The sequence below is a fragment of the Eriocheir sinensis genome, chromosome 41 (genome assembly GCF_024679095.1).
Source record: "Eriocheir sinensis breed Jianghai 21 chromosome 41, ASM2467909v1, whole genome shotgun sequence".
Classification (NCBI taxonomy): Eukaryota; Metazoa; Arthropoda; class Malacostraca; order Decapoda; family Varunidae; genus Eriocheir; species Eriocheir sinensis.
In genome coordinates this window covers 13,765,557-13,787,155 of record NC_066549.1, presented here as the reverse complement: position 1 = coordinate 13,787,155, position 21,599 = coordinate 13,765,557, and the positions used below count along the sequence as shown (strand labels likewise).

At 44.7% G+C, this 21,599-nt stretch overlaps 1 protein-coding gene and 1 long non-coding RNA gene across 2 annotated transcripts in view; one reads left to right on the top strand and one right to left on the bottom strand.

The window, feature by feature from the left end:
* The window catches only part of LOC127009687 (uncharacterized), an 82,301-nt gene extending 70,896 nt beyond the window's left edge, over positions 1 to 11,405 (bottom strand). Inside the window, exon 1 of the long non-coding RNA XR_007762134.1 lies at positions 11,117 to 11,405. This is a non-coding gene — a long non-coding RNA (uncharacterized LOC127009687). The remainder of the gene's footprint in view (positions 1 to 11,116) is intronic.
* LOC127009684 (protein deadpan-like) lies at positions 67 to 3,452 on the top strand. Its single transcript, XM_050883004.1, has 3 exons — positions 67 to 373; positions 1,290 to 1,385; positions 1,520 to 3,452. Exons 1-3 carry the CDS (start codon positions 296 to 298, stop codon positions 3,017 to 3,019), a joined length of 1,674 nt encoding a protein of 557 aa, XP_050738961.1. The 5' UTR covers positions 67 to 295; the 3' UTR covers positions 3,020 to 3,452.
* Positions 11,406 to 21,599: the final 10,194 nt, after the last annotated feature.

Here is a 21,599-nt window from a genome sequence, read left to right as displayed (position 1 = left end):
CGTTGGCGATAGCGTCGGCAACTGATGGACAAGACGCACGCCGGCGCGGCCTGCACTAAGCACTCGGCTGGTGCTAACAACGGAGGTCGGAGGGAGGACGCAGAGGGCCGGGCTGCCGCGGACCTCAGAGGAGTTGGTGCTTACATGGAGCAACAAGATACCAAAGCATGATTGCGGGCAAAGAGGTTTTTCCATGATCTCCGTTTGAAAAGGATAATAATATACGATTTACTTAAACGCGAAGGTGAATGTCAGTAATAAGTTGTTAACGTCATCGTCATCACCTGTTAATACGATGTGCACCGCCATGGACTCTCCGCCGTGCAGCAACGAGACTCAGGAGGACATTTTGTCCAAGATAGACTCCAGAAAGGTGAGTGACAACGAATATACGCCACTGTGTTCCTCTGGTGTTTCATCACTCAAGCTAGTCCGGTGTCTTATAGCGCATGCCTAATTGGAAAATAAGGTATAAATAAGACTATTTCATTATTACATACATGTGGTATAAAAAGTGGAATGCATGGCAAAAAATTGACAATTAGGGTATTAGGAAGCACTTAGGTAGCTACTCTCGAGTGCCATTCGTGCGTCTGCGGATCTCGGAGCTGACACATGGCGACATTTGATTTTACCATACAGTCCGTTGATGTCACATATAGGTATTAGAGGAATAGTGTAACGTCTTACCTTCCTATTAAGCATTGTCAAGTTCAAGTAGACAACCGTGTCTTGTTATTTTTTTCCTCAATGCAGTGTCAGCATGATAAACCATCCATTTTCGCCCCAAAACAAGTGATACCATTATAAAAGTTGCGGGGTCTAGTACATTGGTGAAGAGATGGAAAAGTATTTTTGAAAGAAAAAAAAATGCACGGCACCGAGAGGGAACAAATTGCAACACGGCAACACGGCCTGCTGTTCCTCAGGACTAATCCTTCACAATAAACCGTCCACCCTCGTTTCAAACAAATTCACGTAGTATTGCTTTTAGTTTAATTTAGGCTAAAATTACTACCATCCACCCTAATAACTGACCCATTGCTGTGTCTTCCTTTCCTCTCAGTATATATTGACTAGAAATCCCACATGATCTCATTTTCAATGAGCATGTGTATTAATTTCATTCTATTCAATATCCAGGAATTTCAAAAGCGTAAAATAGATATTCGCTTTTGAGATTCTGGTGTAAATTTTTTGAGACTTGAAATTACTAAAAGTAAAAAAAAAAAAAATAACTATCGGGCACAAATCTGACGAGTTCTATTTTGGCTTTCCTTCCCCCGCAGAGCAACAAGCCGCTGATGGAGAAGAAGCGCCGTCAGAGGATCAACCGCTGCCTCAACGACCTCAAGTCCCTGGTGCTTGAGGGCATGAAGAAGGACGTGAGTCTTTTATTTTTGTTAGTAAAACATGGATAACAAATAGATAAGTGAGTATACAAATTCAGATGCAAATTACATATATGGCTCTTAGAATGATGGCTTCATCCTGAGTAATCTAGTTCACGTCTCCCCAGCCATCCCGCTACAGTAAGCTGGAGAAGGCGGACATCCTGGAAATGACGGTGAGGCACGTGCAGGCCCTCCACCGCCACGAGGGCGTAGGCTGCAGGCTGGGCGGAGGGGCTCGGCTAATGAGCGGCGGGAGGAGTCTCGGTAGCGACGGAAGGACCAAGTACCGCGCTGGCTTCATCCACTGTGCCGTGGAGGTGACGCGATACCTGGCAGGCCTGAGTGGAGTGCCTCATGACCTGCACCACAGACTCATTTCTCACCTCAACACCGTCACGTCCTCCCTCACCTGCGTCCCCGGGGTGGGTCAGCTCCCCGGGGCCAGCGTGGTGGTGGGTGGAGGCGTCGTGACCGTGGCTCCCCCGGCTGCATCGCGTCCAGACGTCTCAGCCGTCACCTCCACCACGGACGCCAGTCGTAATGTCACTCAAACCCTCGGAGCGCCAAGTGCCCCCTTGTGTAGAAGTCCACCTCCTCCCCTTTTCTCGGGATCCGCTGCTGTGCCGGCCGTCACCACCAGTCTGGCGAGTGGCACAAGTGTGGCTTTCGTACCCGCCAGACTCGTGCCGCAGCAAACAACGCAAGTTTTGGCCTCGTCCTCAGAGCTCCCGCAGTTCCCTCAGCCCCCCACGGCCACTCAGTCGACTCTTCCAGCCACCACTAAACCTCATACCGCTCCCGATTTAGTAATTACTAATTCGGGAAGTGTATTAGTGCCTATGAACTACCAACTTCCTAAAAACGTCATCGTGACCTTGCCTAGGACTGATACGAGCTCTCATGAAGCAGCCTCCATCGTTAACTCCAGTAGCATCTTTGCCCCCCAAACCTTTCCGCTGGCAAGTAGCACCTTGACGCCGCTGAGGGACACTGTGACGTCACCCACATCTACCACACACCATGTCCAGAAAGACGTCAGCGACGCCTGTACACAGGCAGTAACCTCTGTGAAACAAAATCACGTCACAGCTTCCACCGTCTCAGTCGGTGACCGTCAGCTGTGTGAACCTGCCACTCTGTGTTCTGAGTCCCCAGACAGAGTTTCGTCTTCAAGGGCAGTCCCCCTTGGCTTCCAAGTGTCCGTCAGACTCTCAAGCGCCACGTCTCCGCCAGTGCTCTCTGCGCCCCTTTGGTCTTCCCCCACCATAGTACGACCCACTCCAACCTTGCCAGCGGTATCTCAGCAGCCCTCACCTTCTGTGCCACCTCTCATGTCCCCTCCTACAGCCCCTTCCTCCTCTTTTGCTCCTTCCTCTTCCTCTTGTCCCTCTTCGCCCCCCTCTGGAAGCGGTGCCCTGGCCAACCAAGCTTTACCTCAGCACGCCCCAGCCCTCGTCGCACCACCAAGTAAGGAGCCCCTAGACCTCGCCACAGACCGCCCTAAAAAATCTGTCCCTCAAGCCCACCTGAAGGTCCTCTCCGCGCTCCCATGGTCCCGCCCTGCCCCTTATCCTCTCCCCCAACGTCTTCCTCCCGGCCCCTCAAACCCGTGGCGCCCATGGTGACTTCACGACCGGAAGGGTGACCTAGAAATTTCGTATGAAGCTTGGTCATGCATCAGGCTGGTAAATAAAGGTAAATTTGAGAGCATACGCTGAGCTGCGAGTAACGTCGCCCCTCGCAGTTATTATGTATTTGGCCTATGAGCCTGTGGTGGGGGTGGACACATTACCCCGGGATAAAGGTCAAGTTAAGACATCCTGGGTACCATAATTTACCTTACCCGGGTTTCCTCGAACAGTTGTGGGGTCTACGCGCTGACTGACCGGCCGGAATCGAACCCGCGTCCGCTGATACGTAGCTAGGCGTTCTAACCGCTACACAATGTAGTCCTTTAGTACACACAGTATCCGCGGGAAATATTGTGAAAAGAAAGCATGTGGACTATAAAGGGAAAAAAATATCTCCATTGTTATCAATAAAGTTGATTGTTCTTCATATATTTGTGTCATTATTACTCAACCTCATGATTACTCATGATTACTCATGATTCGTGCCCCCCTCGGAAACACTCGTCACCCCGGCTCCTTTCCCCTCCTCCCTTCTCACCCCTTCTCCATTCCCCTCCCTCTCTGCTCCTCGCGGTACAACCCTCTTCCCCTGCTACTTGCAATGCAATGAAATGATCCCTTCCCTGTTGCCTTCCCCTGCTCCACGTACAATGCTCCCTTCCCCCTACTTACCCCCCCTCGGTACAATACTCCCTTCCTTTGCTCCCCGCGGTACAATCTTGGTAGTGGGCCGCCGCTTCCGCCCAAGACGCCACAGCCAGTTAATGTGCGAGAATGTGTGGGAACCGGCGACAGACACACGGGAACTGCTGCTGCCGCCGCCGCCTCTGTTGCCGGGACGCTGTGCTCCTTATCATTTCATATCCTCGCCCCAAGGATATGCAGCACCCTGATTTGTCACAGTTCCATCCTGCCCTTGTCCCTCCCTGAGCTTTACCTCACAATAAACTTCGCGGTGCTCCCATTTCTTGCTTCATGCACTGTTATTTCTTCGGCTTGTCTCGATGACTTCGTAGTGCATGTAGCTACACAAGGTATACAAGGTACAGAAGATTCCGTGTATCATTTCCTGGCGTTTCTTGGGCACACGATGCCTCTCAGCTGAACTTTTTTGTATCAGGCTAAAGTCAACCCACATGTCAAGACCAAGCTGTCAAGACAAAGATATACAGAGCTTAAGCATATCTTGCCACGTACATATAAAACATTAAAAACTAAGGAATAAAGGTATAGCCTTAGTAAAATCTCTGCTTCCCAAGGCATCACAAGAAAACCGTAGAGAAAAAAAAAATAATTACTTAAATCGCAGCCCGCAACAGCCGGTCCGCAGCGTGGGAACAAGACGCCGGCGCAGCGATTTATGGCTCCCGACACTCAGAAGACGCTGGAAAAAGTATGATAGCGATGAATAAGCTCACGCGAGGTGTGGCGGCGGCGGCGGCAGGGAGGGCCACGCGACGTCAGGTGCTGCAGGGGAACGCATGGCGGGACGAGGCGACGCTAAGAAACCCTTCCGCGTGTCGTGCGAGTGTGTGAAGAGGAGGTCTTGGGAACACACACACACACACACACACACACACACACACACACACACACACACACACACACACATGCGTCAAAATTAGACAGAAATTTAAGGAATTGCAAAAGATAAAATGCGAGAGAGACATCGAAGCTTGAATTGGTCCTATAACAATACAAATGAGAGACCAAACACACACACACACACACACACGTTCTGGTAGGTGGACTTGGAGGAGTGCGCTGCTGGAGCATGTGTCGTGGGAAAGTGATCTCTGGGCTCCCATGGTCCGTGGATGTCCTTGCGCCGCCCCGTCCCGCCTCACCAGACGCTGCCTCTCTTTCAATCACATCACCGAGAAATTGACTCCTTGAAACGCAACACCAGCGTTGCCAAATTATCGTACTCAAAACATCGCATTTATCAGTTCCAGGGTTCAAAATTTTCCTACCCACACAGATAACGAAATTCCAGTTAAAGTTCTCGTTAAAATCATTACTTATTGGCATTTGTTTGCGATAACTGTGACTCAGAAACCGGAAAATACGATGTGCTGAGTGCCTGAATACGATAATTTGGTAACCCTGCCCAACACCCAGCCGTGATGAGTGAGTCCGTCCCCCGCCAGGCATGTGACGACTGGACACGGGCAGGACAAATATATATTAACCCGGTAGAAGCGACGGGCCAAATTTGTGGCTTTACCGTGTACCAGCGACGGGCCACATTTTTGCCATGATATAAACCCCTCAAAATAGATGATGCATAAACTGACCATAAATGCGTTGATATATATTATGAAATGGTTTGCGTGAGTGATGATTTTTTCTCATTATTCTCGCTTAGAGGGGCCTTTAAGAAACATGATCCCTGCAGCTACCAGGTTAACACATGCAGGACAAATGTTAAAAGGGGCAGGACAGATATTTACACAGGCAGGACAGGTATTTACAGGGCACAGGGGGGACTGACATTTACAGGGCACGGGCAGGACAGGTTTATACTGGGCACAGGCAGGACACATATATACAGGGCACGGGCAGACAGATATACAGGACGCAGGAAGGGCGGATATTTACAGGACACGGGCAGGACAGATATTTACAGGGTACGGGCAAGACATAAATATTTACTTTTGAGAGGCTGAAGCAGAGAAAGTAAAGCAAAAGTGTGTGTGTGTGTGTGTGTGTGTGTGTGTGTGTGTGTGTGTGTGTGTGTACAACAACAACAACAACAACAATAATAATAATAATAATAATAATAATAATAATAATAATAATAATAATAATAATAATGCAATAATAGTGATATACAGGAAGAAAGTAGGGGACGAGTTGAGGAGTGCGGGAACGAGGTGTGATGGGGTGACTGGCTGGAGGGGATGTGGGGGGAAGGGGAGGCGTGTGAGGGAGAGCTGGCGTGTGGGAGAGTTCCCACACGCGGCCCACCGCTCCCACGCCACGCGACTCACCGGAAGCGAGGAGTGAGGGGGGCGGCAGAGTGAGAGGGGGGGGGGGGTGAGGGGAGGCCGTGGAGCAGGAGACGGGAAGCAGTCTGACACAATGATAGTATTTTGTTTTTTTGTGTGTAGATTTCTTTTCTATTTATTTATTCGTTACTTAAAATGATAGACTGTGCTCCCCTCATGCGGCACTTAGTACACATATATGTAAGGCTGGGAGCGTGACGAGCTGACGCTGACCTTAGAGAGAAGCCTGAAGCAATGGTGGTTTTTTTTTAAGTTTTCGTAGTTTTTTTTTTTTCTATAAGTTCATTGATTCCTTGATATGATGCAGATGTTGTACCCATTATGTGGCACTCTGTATACACATGTCTGTGAGGCTGAGGAGCTTGAGGGGCTGGCACTTGCCCTGAGTTCCACTTGACACTGACAGTCGCTGCCCCTGAGAAAATGTATATTTCCCTTCATTGTTTGAAGCAGCCCCATCAACAATAAATGTGCTCCTATGAATTAAGGCATACATTGGGATCTTCATCAAAAGTTGGTTATCTCCTTAAAACACAGACCAGTAACTGCGCTAGAGCACTACGCCTGTCGCTTGGTGCTGGCTCGAAACTATGATTTAAATAAGGTGACCTTCTCCGGTCTGATTTTATAGGTATACTATTTTAGCTCCCAAAGTTCATACTTCAAGTAGATTATCAGAGTATTTATGATATTAAAAACTTATGTATTTTTAAGCTATTTCATATTATAAAATTAAATTTCTACTAATTTAGATTTAGCGTCATGATTTTTTTTCTTACACCTCATTTTGGAGAAAAAAAATATATTGAATAGAAAAATGCTATCTTAAAAACCTGGAGAAATTGTTGACAAAAAGTATTTTCTATATTTTTTGTTTTTGTTTTGCAAAATATATCATTTCTCAGAAATCACCGTTGAAAAAAAAATAACTTGTTTAATTTCATAGCTTCGGAATTGTGAGTCCCACTTGCATCAGATAACTTGGCATACATCTGCACCGAGTAGACTAGCCAGGGGCGCAGCGGATATATAATTCGCTTGGGGGAGGGGAAGCAGAATGACTAACTAAATGAAACGCAAAACTCACTGCACCTCACCATGCACGTTAATATAGGGTAAAATTCATTTATCTTCGTGATGATGTTTTATTACCACAAAATTTCGGGGGGGTGGGGTAGCCCGTGACCCCCCAACGCTGCGCTACTGCTACTAGACATTTAGCTCTGGATATTTGCTGTATCTTTTATTCATGGTAAAGTTACCTTCCCTTCCGAACCTTTGCTGCACTCTCCAGCTTCTTTGTGAAGGCTTGCAGATCTCTTACTCATCTTGTATTGAGATAGAGAGGTGTGTAGGAGATGAAACTTATGAACTTGCTCATTCCATGCCTGAACCCCTCCTGCGGCCCCACTGCACACAACTTTCTCCTCTTGTTCATCCGTATGCTATCCAAATCACTTATGAAAGAATTACCCAGCATCTTCAATAGCCTTCTTCATTCTGTATTTCCTCCAGCCTACAGCTTTCAAGAGGGAGGTATCAAAACTCTCCATCCGAAATTGACCCGACACTCAAGTCCTTTTGTACGCGAGCACCGCTGTACACGAACACCGCTTTTTTTTTTTTTTTTTGCCCTGGAGTTACTTCCTTCACTGTAACACACACACACACACACACACACACACACACACACACACACACACACACACTATTTTTCTTGGTTATTTTGTATCTAACTACTCGATTTATCACCACATTATTTATTTTTCATTCCCATTCTTTCTTTCCATATTCGTTTTTTACTTTTCTTTTTTTTTCTTTCTCGTTATCTGATTTTTTTTAGCTATCGTTTTATTTTTCTATTTTTTCACGTTTTCTTTCCTGTTTTCTCATTCTTTCTCTTAAATTTATTTGTTTCCTTTGTTCTTTCATTTTCTTTTCTCTTCATCTTTAATAAACTATCTATTGCTCTTTCTATCTCCCTTTTACGTGCGTAAAGTAAAAAGTACATCAAAACAAGAGAGAGAGAGAGAGAGAGAGAGAGAGAGAGAGAGAGAGAGAGAGAGAGAGAGAGAGAGAGAGAGAGAGAGAGAATGTGTGTGTGTGTGTGTGTGTGTGTGTGTGTGTGTGTGTTCCTCGGTGGTTGAAAACAAAAAAGTTTATATAAAATGTATAACAACTTTTCAAACTACTTTTTTTTAGATATACCTGAATTACACGAAAAACTAATGCTTGTTTTTAGAATTTATTACATTATTTTCTTGAGGGAGATCCGTTAAAAGCTACCTCGAAAATGGTAACAAATGTCACCCGTAACCTTGTCCACGGCGCGGCAACTGTGGCCTAATATTATGCAGTCATGACGGTCATCTATGCACGTAAGGTTCTGTTGATGGTTGTTGAGAACGTCGTCACAACAAAATAGACACAAGACTGTCTATCAGGACACCTCTCCTCCCGACATTGATTTACCTTTTTGGCCACTCCTCTCTACTCTATTCAGGAGCAGTAAGTAGCAAGCTTCTTTTTCATTATTGTTTTTTTTTTTTTCGGGAATGAACGAAAAGGACGAGGCGAAGAAAGCGTGTCACTGTGGAGCGGAATGCAAGTTGATGAAGCGAGAAAAGAAAAAAATAGGAGGCAGGAATGGAAGAAAAAGAGGAGGCATAGAAAGTATACCTGTAGAGGGCGGGATGCAAGTTGCTGAAGCGAGAAAAGAGATAAAGGGAGGCAGGAAAGTATACCTGTAGAGGGCGGAATGCAAGTTGCTGGAGCGAGAAAAGAGAGAAAGGGAGGCAGGAAAGTATACCTGCTGTAGAGGGCGGAATGCAAGTTGCTGGAGCGAGAAAAGAGATAAAGGGAGGCAGGAAAGTATACCTGCTGCAGAGGGCGGAATGCAAGTTGCTGGAGCGAGAAAAGAGATAAAGGGAGGCAGGAAAGTATACCTGCTGTAGAGGGCGGAATGCAAGTTGCTGGAGCGAGAAAAGAGATAAAGGGAGGCAGGAAAGTATACCTGCTGTAGAGGGCGGAATGCAAGTTGCTGGAGCGAGAAAAGAGAGAAAGGGAGGCAGGAGTGAACAAAAAGGAGGTGGCGAAGAGTATGTACAGCTGTGGGGGGCGGGGTGGATGACGCTATGAGGGCAGGGACAGGAGCAGAAGCAGGGAAGGGCGGCGAGCAGTGACGGAAGAAGAAAAACAGGGAGCCATGGAGAAAAAGGGAAGAAGCGAAGAAAGAGTGGCTGTAAGGCTTTGGGACAAGGTGAAGCAAGGAATGGAGAGACACTGTAAGGACATAAGGAGTCTGCAAGAGGTCGAAAGGCTTACAAAGGGCAGCTCCTGTAATGTGTCATGTTAAAAGCCACGAAGAGAGAGAGAGAGAGAGAGAGAGAGAGAGAGAGAGAGAGAGAGAGAGAGAGAGAGAGAGAGAGAGAGAGAGTATTGCATTGAATAGAAATAAACAAAATTATCGGAAAAAATGCTCGGAATACACAATTATTTAGAAAACAACAAAGAAAACCACTTCAGCAAATATAGATGAATAAAAAAGTAATGCACACCAATAGGGAAATGACAATAACAACACTATAGATAATACTAATACTAATAATAATAATAATAATAATAACAATAATGATGATGATAATGATAAGAAGAAGAAGAAGAAAAAGAAGAAGAAAAAGAAAAAGAAGAAGAAGAAGAAAATAAGAAGAGTAATGATAATAATGAAGAAGAAGAAGAAGCAAATGAGAAGAGTAATGATGATAATGATAACTATAAGAAAATTATTAACAACAACAACAACAACAACGAAACATCCCGCGTTTGGACACAGTCGCGGCTGTAATCATAACATATTTTTTTCCCTAAAGACACAGCGACATCAGCACGCGGCTCGCCAGTGGGCATGTCGTGGGCGGAAATCCTTGACACCAGAAGTAATAATATTAGCAGTTAATTATTTCATTAGATAGGTACACGTATTATGCCAGTTGACAAATATAAATAATCTAATCACCCCTACTAATCTAATCACCCCTAAAAGTATCAACTGCACGTATCATATCAGTATCATATCATGTCTCTTTCGGCCACCTCTTTGGATTCTTTTAGGGAGCAGCGAGTAGCGGGCTTTTTTTTTATTGTTTACTTTTTTTGTGCCCTTGAGCTGTCTCTATTGTTGTAAAAAAAACAAAAAAAACATGGATACAAACCCTAACCAAAAAATATAAATTAATATATAAATAGATAGATAGATATATAGTAACCATATCTTGAACAGCAAACGAATAGCAAAAAGAGGTAAATATTGCGTTATTGCATCCTTCATTATCTCGTTTCCTTTATAATCAACCAACTGCTCCCCTGTTGTCGTACATGTCTTCTGATAACCTCAAACCTCCCGGAAAACCGTAGGAATGTGTAAAGATAAAAAAAAGTGTGAAAACAGCCATGAAATAGGTGAATTTACATAAACCTTCTAACGTGGGGGGGTTGACCCTCTCCGAACCCCCCCCCCCCACACACACACACATTTAACATTTCATCGCGTTAGGCTTCCATTGGCCTACGGGTTACCACACATGTCATAGTTATTTTTACAGTTGATCTGATCTCTACATTCTTTCCCAGGCATTTCCGGGAGGTCTGAAGGTTAGTAGAATACATATGACAATAGAAGATAAATTGGGTCAGTGTGAAACGAGATACGGCAAGGTGCCTCAAGTGACTCTTAACCGGATTTATAAAGAAACAAACACACCATGCAATAAACACGCCAATAAACAAAAAGTAAAGGGGCTATTACACTGGGCAAATTTTCCGTGGATCTTCAGTCAAACCATGATTTCCGCTAGCGTGGTTTTCATGTCTCCTGTTATTGCTGATGATGATGAGGGTGAGTAATACCGTCGTTCTTAGGTGAAATCTACCGTAGCTTTGGAAGATCGTGGACACATCAGAAAACCACGGAAATATGAGAACCACGCCAGCGGAAATCATGGTTTGACTGAAGATCCACGGGAAATTTGCCCAGTGTAATAGCCCATTTAATTAACATGAACACGTGGCGGTGAACACTCACACGAACACTGCGGTGGTGGTGGAGGTGGTGGTGATGTCTGAGGGGGTGGAAGGGCGGTTGTAGGAGGGTGGGGGCCGAGGAGCCGCCGCCATATTTTTTGCCTCGGCCTCGAGTTACGCACACACTCACACGCACGATTAGGCAGAGACACTCACAACAGTGTTTACGCGACACTCGACCACAAAACGGTGAAGTCGAAAAGTTTCCTGTACTTGAAGGTCGCGAATAATGCCGAGGTGAACACACACACACACACAAACACACACCTAGGCCTATGCACTGTTAATGGTATTTCTGCTTCACTAATGATCACTCGATTACCGGCGCACGCGGAGGGACTGGAGCCGACAGGTTGGGGAGTTACTTGAGAGGGAAAGGAAGGGGAGGAACTTTGCCCTCATTGGCTAACACAATCACGTGTCTCAGTACTGGCATGTGATTGGTCACTGAATGCACCAGTGCGAACGAGTACTGTTCCGAGCACGTGAAGCACAAGACGATTCGAACTAAAACTGTGTTCCAATTGTTATTCTTTCGATTGTTAAGTGGTGGCGGATTAGTGAGCCTACACATCATGGTATCAAGGGCCTAGACTCCTAGAGCATGCGTAGACGTTAGATAGTAGTGGCTGAGTGCTGTGTATTTTCTTCATCATTCAAGTAAGGTAGACGCAAAATCTGAAGCCAAAACAACGAACCTGCATCTGGAGCGTCTCGAATACACACTTCACTTCCCGCGCCTGGCGACTCCGCGTATACTTGTTACTGTTGTTTTGCTCTAACGAAAGAATTTGTGTCTGATTTAACCACCTCGACGTGTGCTGGGAAATGTCAATAATACGAGAGGATATTGTGAACGTGACGTGGGTGATATGTGTTGTTTGAGTTTGTTTCATGCACTACACACACACACACGAAAAAAAAAATACCAACAGGGCCGTAATTTCTGGGGGGTCTACGGAGGCTATACTCCTCCAATGTTTTCTACGTATCACTTACCCTTTTATGCTAATTCCTCATATATTTTTGCTCGCCTTGTGAGAATTCGCTAGCATATAGCAACAATCTCCTTTGTAGCCGCTGCCGCCTTGATTGGTGGTAGCATTGACAGAACTGTTGTATATAATATCACGCATTTGCTTATTATGTCTGTCTATCTTCTACTTTCATGTAACCTCGACTTAGGAATCGAGCTATGAATGTAGTGCTGTGGTTGCGTTGTCATGTATGTGCAGGTGGCCCTGCTAGCAGTGACCACCGTCACGATCGGACTTTATCAAATCAAATGCTACTGATTGCGACTTGAAGAAATTAAGATGTGTGAGGTTACAGGAGCCAGCCCTCTCGTTTTCAATATATATCACACATTTTTTTTTTTTTTGATACATTATACTAGAAAGAAATCTTCAGTTATCAGAGAGGAGCAAGAGAAAGACAAAAGTCGGCATATCATGGCAAAATAATGAGAACATGCAGTAGAGGCGGGAAGGGATGCTTGGCGCCGCCTTTGTGTCTCATCCCACATCACTTCCGTTTTTTTTGTGCATTTTATGGATATATTATACTAAAAAAAAAAAAAAAAAACTCCAGTTATCAGGGAGGAACAGTAGATACTAGAAAGAGAAAACTGGGAGTTTCGTGGCGAAATTTAGAAGACGGAAGAGGGAGTGGAGTAGTATATACACTTGGCAACTCGAGATCAGCTGACCAACGTCATTACATCACAAGGTACCGGTATCTTATTCAAACTGATTCTCAAATCCCGAAATTGATTTTTTATACTTACGCAGCTGGTGCTCGAATATTTAAGCCCTTTTCTCATACAACCTACAACCTACGATTTTTTTTTGTCGTGCCATGTTAGTTGGGCTACGACAGAGGCGACACTTTTGACGTAGACCTCTTGTTAGCTACAGGGTCCAGAGGAAGTATTCTCTGGACCCTGGTTAGCTATACCTATTCTTGTGCGACGTATGCGACAGCCTGTTTACGACTGCGAGTGCCAGCCGTACGATTCGCATTTAAATATCACCGCATTATCATTGAAATCATTAAATTAACAACATAATTCATCCTAACCTAACCTATATGATAGTAAGTCTAAAAAACGGTCTAGTGGTCAGCGTGCCTGGCTTCTACTCCGTGGGCCCGGGTTCGAATCCCAGCCCGGGCAGTCGGCGTGCAGCTTATCCAGCTGTTCGTCCTCCCTCTCGGGCTGGTCGATAAATGGGTACCTGGGGAAACCTGGGGTAGGTAAGCTGTCACACTGGCCCTGTGTTCCGGGGTAATGGGCTCCCTCCCACCACAGGCTCAAGGGCCAATGTTATGGAGATGAACACCGAGGCCACGCGCTGCTACAGTGTATGCCCCCAACTTTACCTTTACCTTTAATTAAAGGAAAACATTGCAGTGAGTGAGTACGGCCCGGGACTCTATATTTTCAGTAATATCGGGGTTTATTAGTTTGTCGAGAACGAAGAATCTCCATGCAGACTATATAGAAAATTATGGCGAGCCCTTAATGCACCAAACTGAAGAATCATCTAAATAGTCAAATGTATCCTTTCGTCGGCCTCGAAATGCCACTAAGAGTGCTTACTTTAAAATAATATATATTCCTCACTTCGCTCGCCCCCTCCCCTCCCCCCATTCCCCCACTAATGAACCTATATGATGCCTTCTAGCCTTCCAAAAAATCTGCCACAATTACGGGTCTGCACACACAGCGCCATTACCCCGAACAAGAGGTAACCAGCCAGCCATTACCCGTCCACCCATCCCATTTGTACGCCGTCACCTTTATCCTCATTACATTAAATAAATAAATGTCCTTCATAGTGAAATGTTTCAAGTCAGAATTTTTATATTTTTTCTCGCTGCGTTATACACCTAGGAGAAGCAACCTCCAGCATCTCTTTGCGTCGCGTTTCAATCTTTTACAAGCAGGGAGCACGCCTCAAAAGTCTGGGAACCGCTGGCCTAGTCTATTAGGGTTAGTTTACGACTCTACATCAGGGATTTGTCTCAAGACTCATTGGTGTACGTTCTATGATTAGTCTTTGCGTTTACCCTTCAAGCGTGTGGTCCTTTTTAATACCTCTAGAGAGAAAACGAAACATTAAAGGCCCACTGATGTAGCGTAACCAGTGTGACAGGGACTGAAAGGAAGTGATGAAACTCAGCATGGAAAAGGAAAAAGAAAAGGAAAAGACACTCCCAGACCCCCAGTTGTAATTGTGTTATTGTAATGATTTGGCAAGACTGTCGTTTGGTTCTCAGTTTTCAATAACCAACCACCGCCAGTGGCGTAACAGACTGACTGGAGGCCCCTGGACAAACATTTATTCGTGAAAATTTGCCGGAGGCGGCTGGTAAGCGAAGCAGTGCCATGGCTCGCGGGCTGATAGTCGACAGTACAAAAAAAAAATACAGCTCATAATTTTCAGTAGCATAGCAGTCTCATGGAAAACTGTTCAAACCTGTGGTATGTGCATAGTTCTTTGGTAGTTAGTTTATTATTATTATTAGGTATTATTACTATTATTATTATCGTTATAGCAAATTATATTAATATTATTTCAGCCTATTATATTAAAATTAACATAGGTAACCTACTATATTATTATAATTAATATATCCTGTTATATCATTAATATATCCTGTTATATCATTAATATATCCTAATGTTATATTTTTATAGGTAACCTATTATATTAATATTATTTTAGCTTATCATATTGACATTATTATCATAGCCTATTATAACATTACTGTGTTGAGATAGCTGGGAGCTATACCTATTCGGGATGATGTAATGAAGGAAACCGGCAATAGTAACCATTAATTATGTTATTTTTAGTTGTCAACAATGTAATATTCATGCAATAAATGATCAAAATCGACTACGTCAGTCAGTCATGACGCAGTCGGTGTAAACGGAGAAACATATACTTACAGGCACAGCACCTCGTGGGTGGCACCTGGTGGTGTAACTTTTGGCGTCGTGCATCACAACGCCAGCTGATCAGTTTCCCACATGGACCACGGTCACATAATATATTTATCGTGCGTATTCAAGTTTTCAAGTCACGGATCCGCAGAGGGCCGCATTTGGGCGGTATAGTATGCGGGGGTTCTGCGGGGGGCTCAGGAGGTTGGGAAGGGATTAGGATTTGGGTTAGGACTTAGGATTAGGGTGAGGATTGGGTACAATCTCCATATCTTTTAAACATGCAGCCCTTGCATTATAGGGTTTATACCACAACACAAATCCAACAAGTCCATTATAATCACTATTCAGCACAAAAGTTGTTAAAATAGCAGGATCCTGCCACGCATCATACCACTCAATACAAAAACACCGCTGCAAAACTCATCGCACTTTGTATGTGGCAATGACCGGGGTTTTGTCACACTCTGACCGACAATGATCACTCGTCATTATACAGCATGCTGAATGCTGATAAAACACAGCGCAATGTTGTTGCTCGTATTCACTATAATATCAGTCAGTCGGATTCTTAACCATCAGCACATAAGTTATTAAAATACAGAACCCACCACGAACCATGCCATGCACCGAGCGGCCATCAGCCAGCCGTGTTTCTCATTTCAAAGATCAAGTCAACACTGCAAAACTCATCACAAATTATGTTTGTGGCAACGACCGGGTTTTATCACTGTCTGACAATGATCAGTGGTTATTACAGGACATGCTGATATACACAACACAACTTTGTCACTCATATTTCTCTCTGAAAACCGCGAAAAATACAGATCCCACACAGTGACAGTACTGTTCGAACACGCGGGAGGGGAACTGGTAATGACTTCTGATTCCAGTGTTGCCACTGTTGTTTGTTGCAGTGTTGACACATTACTTTTTGTATTTTAGCTAAAATGAAAATATTACGAAGGGAAAAACAGTAAATTTAGGGAAAATAAAAAGATATTTTCACATTATTTTTGTTGGTTTTATTTCTTTTACTAATTCATTTATTTTTTAAGTCATTGCCTCATCGGGGGCCCCCTGAATACCCAGGGCCTGAGGGCCTGAGGGCCTGAGGCTGCAGCCTCCATGTAAATCCGCCACTCTCTCTCTCTATCTCTCTCTCTCTCGTCCCAGGACCTCCGAGGCCCCTGGGTCTCCAAGGCCCTTGGACTTTGTCCACCCCTGTACTATGGGTGTTACGCCACAGACCACCGCCTTGTGGCTGAAATCGTCTCCAAAGTGTGCAGACCCGAGGACAAAACTTTGACCAGGAAGGTGTACGGATCGAACTCCTCTCTCCCCTGTGATCCTTTCTCAGGCCCATAATTTTGACAGATTTTTTTGTGGTGGGGGGGCTAGAGGGCATCATATGCTCTTGAGGGGGGAAGAAGCGAGGGAGCGAATTAAGAGAGCATGCAGAGGTGAGGGATTTTTTTTATATTTTTAAATAAGCACTTACAGGGGCATTTTGAGGCCGATATAGAAAACATTGGGTGAGCTATAGCCCCCCTAACCCCCCTAGAAATTACGTCTCTCTCTCTCTCTCCGTTTCACAATAATAAAGCATTAAAGCTGGAAATGCCCAAAACTCCTATAAGAAAACCTTGTCAAATACGTGTGCTTGGGCGACGAGATGTTTAAGAATACGGTATTTGATTTCGCGCGTCTTTTTAATTAAACGTCTGCTGGGCTCAGTTCCGCCATGGTTGACTTGTGTGTTGGATGTGATAACTGGTGCTAAGCAATTATTGGACATTCTAGAGGGAGAAATACCTGAAAAAGCCTCCTGTGCTGTATCATATTATCGGCACGACGGTGTCCTCCCTTGGCAAGTGTTATGACCCTCGTATGACGTTCGCAAAGTCTATATAGGAATGACTATCCTTTATGGCACCGTGAACGTTATAAAGCAATAACAAAACTTTGCGAAGGTAAAAGTGCAAGGTTTGTGTGTCTGGATGTGAAGTTCGTGTTAAGCCTTGGACAATTTTATCTTTTATCAATCACTAGCTACAATAATAGTGGATCCACGATACCACCATCAACAAGCAAGGCATCACTCGCGTAACTAGCGTGAACTGGAGCAAGTTGTTGTTCCGAGGTGGCAGAGTTCGGGCTTGGTAACCATATCACCGAGGAGATTGACGAGACTGGGAGGAGGAAATATAAGCGAGATCAGCCACGAAGTAATATTTGGACTTTTAGAGGGATTGAGCAATTGCCAGAAAAAAAAATGCTTAGTGGGGCCCCTTCTTGCCCCTCTGGCTGAAAACAGGTATACAATCACCTTTATCCCTCTAATTAAATATCCATCCGCCCAAGTTCAGCGATGCGAGTGATAGCTGGGGCGCCTTACCTCACCTCTCCGCATCACACTGCGAATCACTGAAAGGGAAGTTGGAAAGTTTTGTTTAGTCGGCGCAACATCTGAATCACTGAAAACTTCTTGGACCCAAATACCCTTCGGTCCACGGGCAAAATACTGAACGGCTGTGGTGGAGAGGCATGTGTGAACAGAGTATTAATTCTCAAACAATACTGTGCCGGGTATCTCATCCTCAAGTTCTTCCGCCGGTGTAAAAGTACCTCATTAATACTCCTTTGTAGCGTCTGCATGAGTAGCCCACTATTTTATTTATGATAGGCTTTGATGTGTTGTATATATTCTGACATTTTTCTTTTAACTAAATTGCTGTTCTGCTACAGGGAAAAAATAGCCTATCACTTTATGAGGAAACTGATTAAGATGTCCTAAAAAAGAAAAAAAAAATGAAAAAGTCTGTAAAATCTTTGAGTGACCTCTAACGAACATTTACCCTGTATTTTTACTTATTATGTGCTTAGACATCACCGCCGGTCAGGTCACAAACAAATATTGCCGTGATACTTAACTGAAATAAACAGAAAAGCTTCTCCGCCTTCCTCGGACTGACGCCACTCTTGGACGCCACCTCGACCCTGAGAGAGTGAAGCAAAGATTCCATTATCCCAACTACAGGTTTGAATCTTCAAAACCAGTCGCATTATAGGCGGAAGATCTCTTAAAACTATACAAGGTGTGTCCACTCTCGTCCCAAGCTGGAGTCTTGTCGGGGAATCTGCCGTGAAAGTTGAAGTGATGCATCTGGATCTGGATCTGGATATTAATGCGCAGGGCACCTGCACAGGTGCAAAACACGCATATTTGGGTTGGCCAGCCAGCCGCTTCGGACAGTAATTATCAAGGGAGGTCAGCCCACCCAAGTGTCTTTTGAACCATGCCCTCATTCTGTGCAGTGTATGGGTATAAATCGGTTGCTGCAGTACTGGTGGAGATAGGATTTTACATTTGCGAAAAAAAATGAACAGCTAAAACTCATGTGGTGTAAGATACAAAATAGAATTGATAATACTGCAGATGCACGTGTATACAGCCTACACTTTGAGCCCAGTTCATAAAAAGTCCCCTCACTTATGAATTATTTCGGGTGCTTGTTCCCAAGGCTGAGACCACTACGAGATGCACCGCAAACACTGCATTTACTAGCGTAAGAGGGTGATCTATGGTGTGGAATGTTGATGCTAAACGATGTTTGTACTTGAAAGTGAAGGATTATTATTATGATTGTTTAAAAAGGCGTTTTAAGAGAGAGAGAGAGAGAGAGAGACTATGTTATGCGTCCCGGAAGCATATTACATATTATATTAAAAGTATGATTAAGAAGAACAGTTTTCCTAGATTCGCAAGAATCTCCCGGGTAAATTATTATTGTAAAAATTACCCTCATCCTGACAGGGAGCCCATTTTTATATACCTACTGCTCTAGTGCAACACGGTGATGTAAATTAACACAAGGAGTGACTATTGATTAATAAACATATAACTGAAACAATACCAAAACTCATCAGTAAACTTATTCAGCTGAGGTATTTATTTTTATTTTTTCATTACTATTTTTTCAACTTATTCCCGGACAATCTCTGCTCAAGGTGTGAACAGCGACCCTGAAAGGGGAGTGAAATACATTTTGTGGCGAGCGGAGACAATAATGTTCTAGTTATTAATTAACGGAGGAATTTACACAAGCTTATTATACCTTAAATTTTTTCTTCATATTTACTGACAGGTGAAATGTATAAATTTATCAGCACATGATCTATCAACGCATTGAAATCGCTGATCCACGATCTAATGATAATACTTTGTAATTTTTTGTCGGGCAGAATATTTTGTGTAGCTGGTGAACTACAATAAGATATTCACCAGCGCCTGGTAGAACGCTAAATAACTGTGTCAGGGCAGCAGCTTCCGTAGAGATCCTCGTTTAATATCTTCCTACTTCGTTAGGTCTCATTTTTCTTTTTAATTTCAGTGGCCGCTACAGATTATCTTTTAACATCTTCATTAATTAAACTTATACGCTTTGCTCGCTGATCTTTCATAAATTTTAGCATGATTAAAGGGGGTTCGACATAAAGGTTTGTTGTTAAAGTCTGTTCACGGATGAGGCATCATCTGCACATGCTTAAAAAATACTTGTTCATAAATTATGTAATCACACCATACACCTGCATCGCCTCGCCTGTCTTCATCCGGGCCCTTCAGGAGTGTTACCGAGAATAGCATCAAGCGCCCCCCCTTCAACCCCTTACCCACCCACCCAGCTCCTAACGCCCAAAGCTTACGTGGTGTCCAATTGCGGGGAATAAAAAACATCCCTCAGTTGGTCCAAAATCCCGTATTACTTCACTCAAAATCTACGTAGCATATTCAAGTTTGGTTCCGGTTATAATTTCTTGCCCATATCATTAATTATTGCCATATCCGCCCCTGTAATGTATCCCTTCCGTCATGAATTGTTGCCCCATCCTTCATGAATCATTGCCCCATTCATCATATTGCCTCTATTGCCTCTATTGAGTAGGCGGTGGCTGAGTGGTTAGCGTGTGGGCCCCGCATTCATCGCGTGCTGGACGACGCGAGTTTGAATCCTCACGTTGCCACCTGGGATTTTTCAGTCACCGCCGAGTGGCCTAAGACTACCCACATGCTGTCCTGAAGACCACCCATCAACCCGGACTCTAGAAGAAACCGTCCAAGTGAATCAAGAATGAGTTCCGGGGGGCAGCATGAGCCAAGAATAAATGGCGCCACTATAAAAATTGCCTTCGCCATGAAGGGCTTGGGCCGACCACCAGACCCCTGAAGAAAGCCTATCGGCGCTATAGGCGAACACGTAAAGTAAAGAAATTAAAAAATCCTTCATATTGCCCCGTCCGTCATATTGCCCATCCGTCATATTGCCTCCATCATGAATCAGGAAAATGAACATATTGAAGCAATAGAGTTAGTAGTATTAAAGGAATAATGATGGTGATGACAATGGATGTATTGCAGTTCATGTTAGGAAGTGTTCTGGTGGTAAGCCCAACGATTTCAGCAGCATCAGTAGTAACAACAATAACAACAATAACAACAGTAAGATTCAACCAGTCATACTAATCCCACTAACTACATGAACGATAGCTACAGTCATCCGTAATGTTCGTGCACTGATAGAGGCTTCTTATCCCTGTGGCCATTATTGATGAATTTGAAATCGTTATATGGGAGAAAAATCATCAGTGGCCACGTGACGCCCCCGTGAAGTGCTGATCAAGGTGTTCTGGCCGAGGCACAGCGTGTACCTATTACCTAAGCGCGAGAACAGTGCATCTTGCGTTTGTAACCAGAACAAAGGAACTGTATAGGGTAAAACGATCATTCCTTCCTTAATATCGGCACCAACAGTACGGTTTGTTGTTTGGGATGTGGAACCGGAGCACTGTTGCCTTTTGTGAGATCTACATAAATGTGGTCTGCAAGGGGACCAACTGGATACAGGGCCGGTAGGTGCGAACCCGGAGAGCTGGACTGGGAGGTTTTGGACGTGCTGGAACACCAATGCGTGACGGTGTTGCAGGGGTAGGGAAGGGGAGAGGAAAGGAAAAAAAAAAAGTTAGAAGTAGCAATTTCCTACCAGCCAAGAACAAGAGAGGGAGTCGAAGGTCAGGGCCCCAGGCAGGCTGTGGGAGGAGGGGCGGTGGGAGGGGGGGAGATCCAGTGGACATCAGAGAATCCTGCTAAGCCGAGTCTGGGCAGCTGCCGGCACTGTGGCATGACAACTTTGGGTGAACACAACGCGGAGTACCAGTAGGGCAGCTGACTGAGGCTCGCAGGTCTTGTTGGTTGCAAGGACACAGGTGCTTTGTCTGCCCAGCTGCCAGTCCTGGCGAGAATACCCTTTGTACTGCTGGGGGCCGCGTGGAGGTGCCAGCGTCCATCATGTCCGAAACGCAAAGAAAAGCGTCGCACAGCACGGGAACGGCAGGTGGGCGTCCTTGCTTGCCTCGGCGAGGAGGGGCTGCCTCTCACACTACACGCCGCCACCTGCCTAAACTTTATGAAACTTTTATTAGAGCCCATGCATGGCGTTGTGCCACATGCTCCCAGTAAGGCATTTTTCAAAACAAA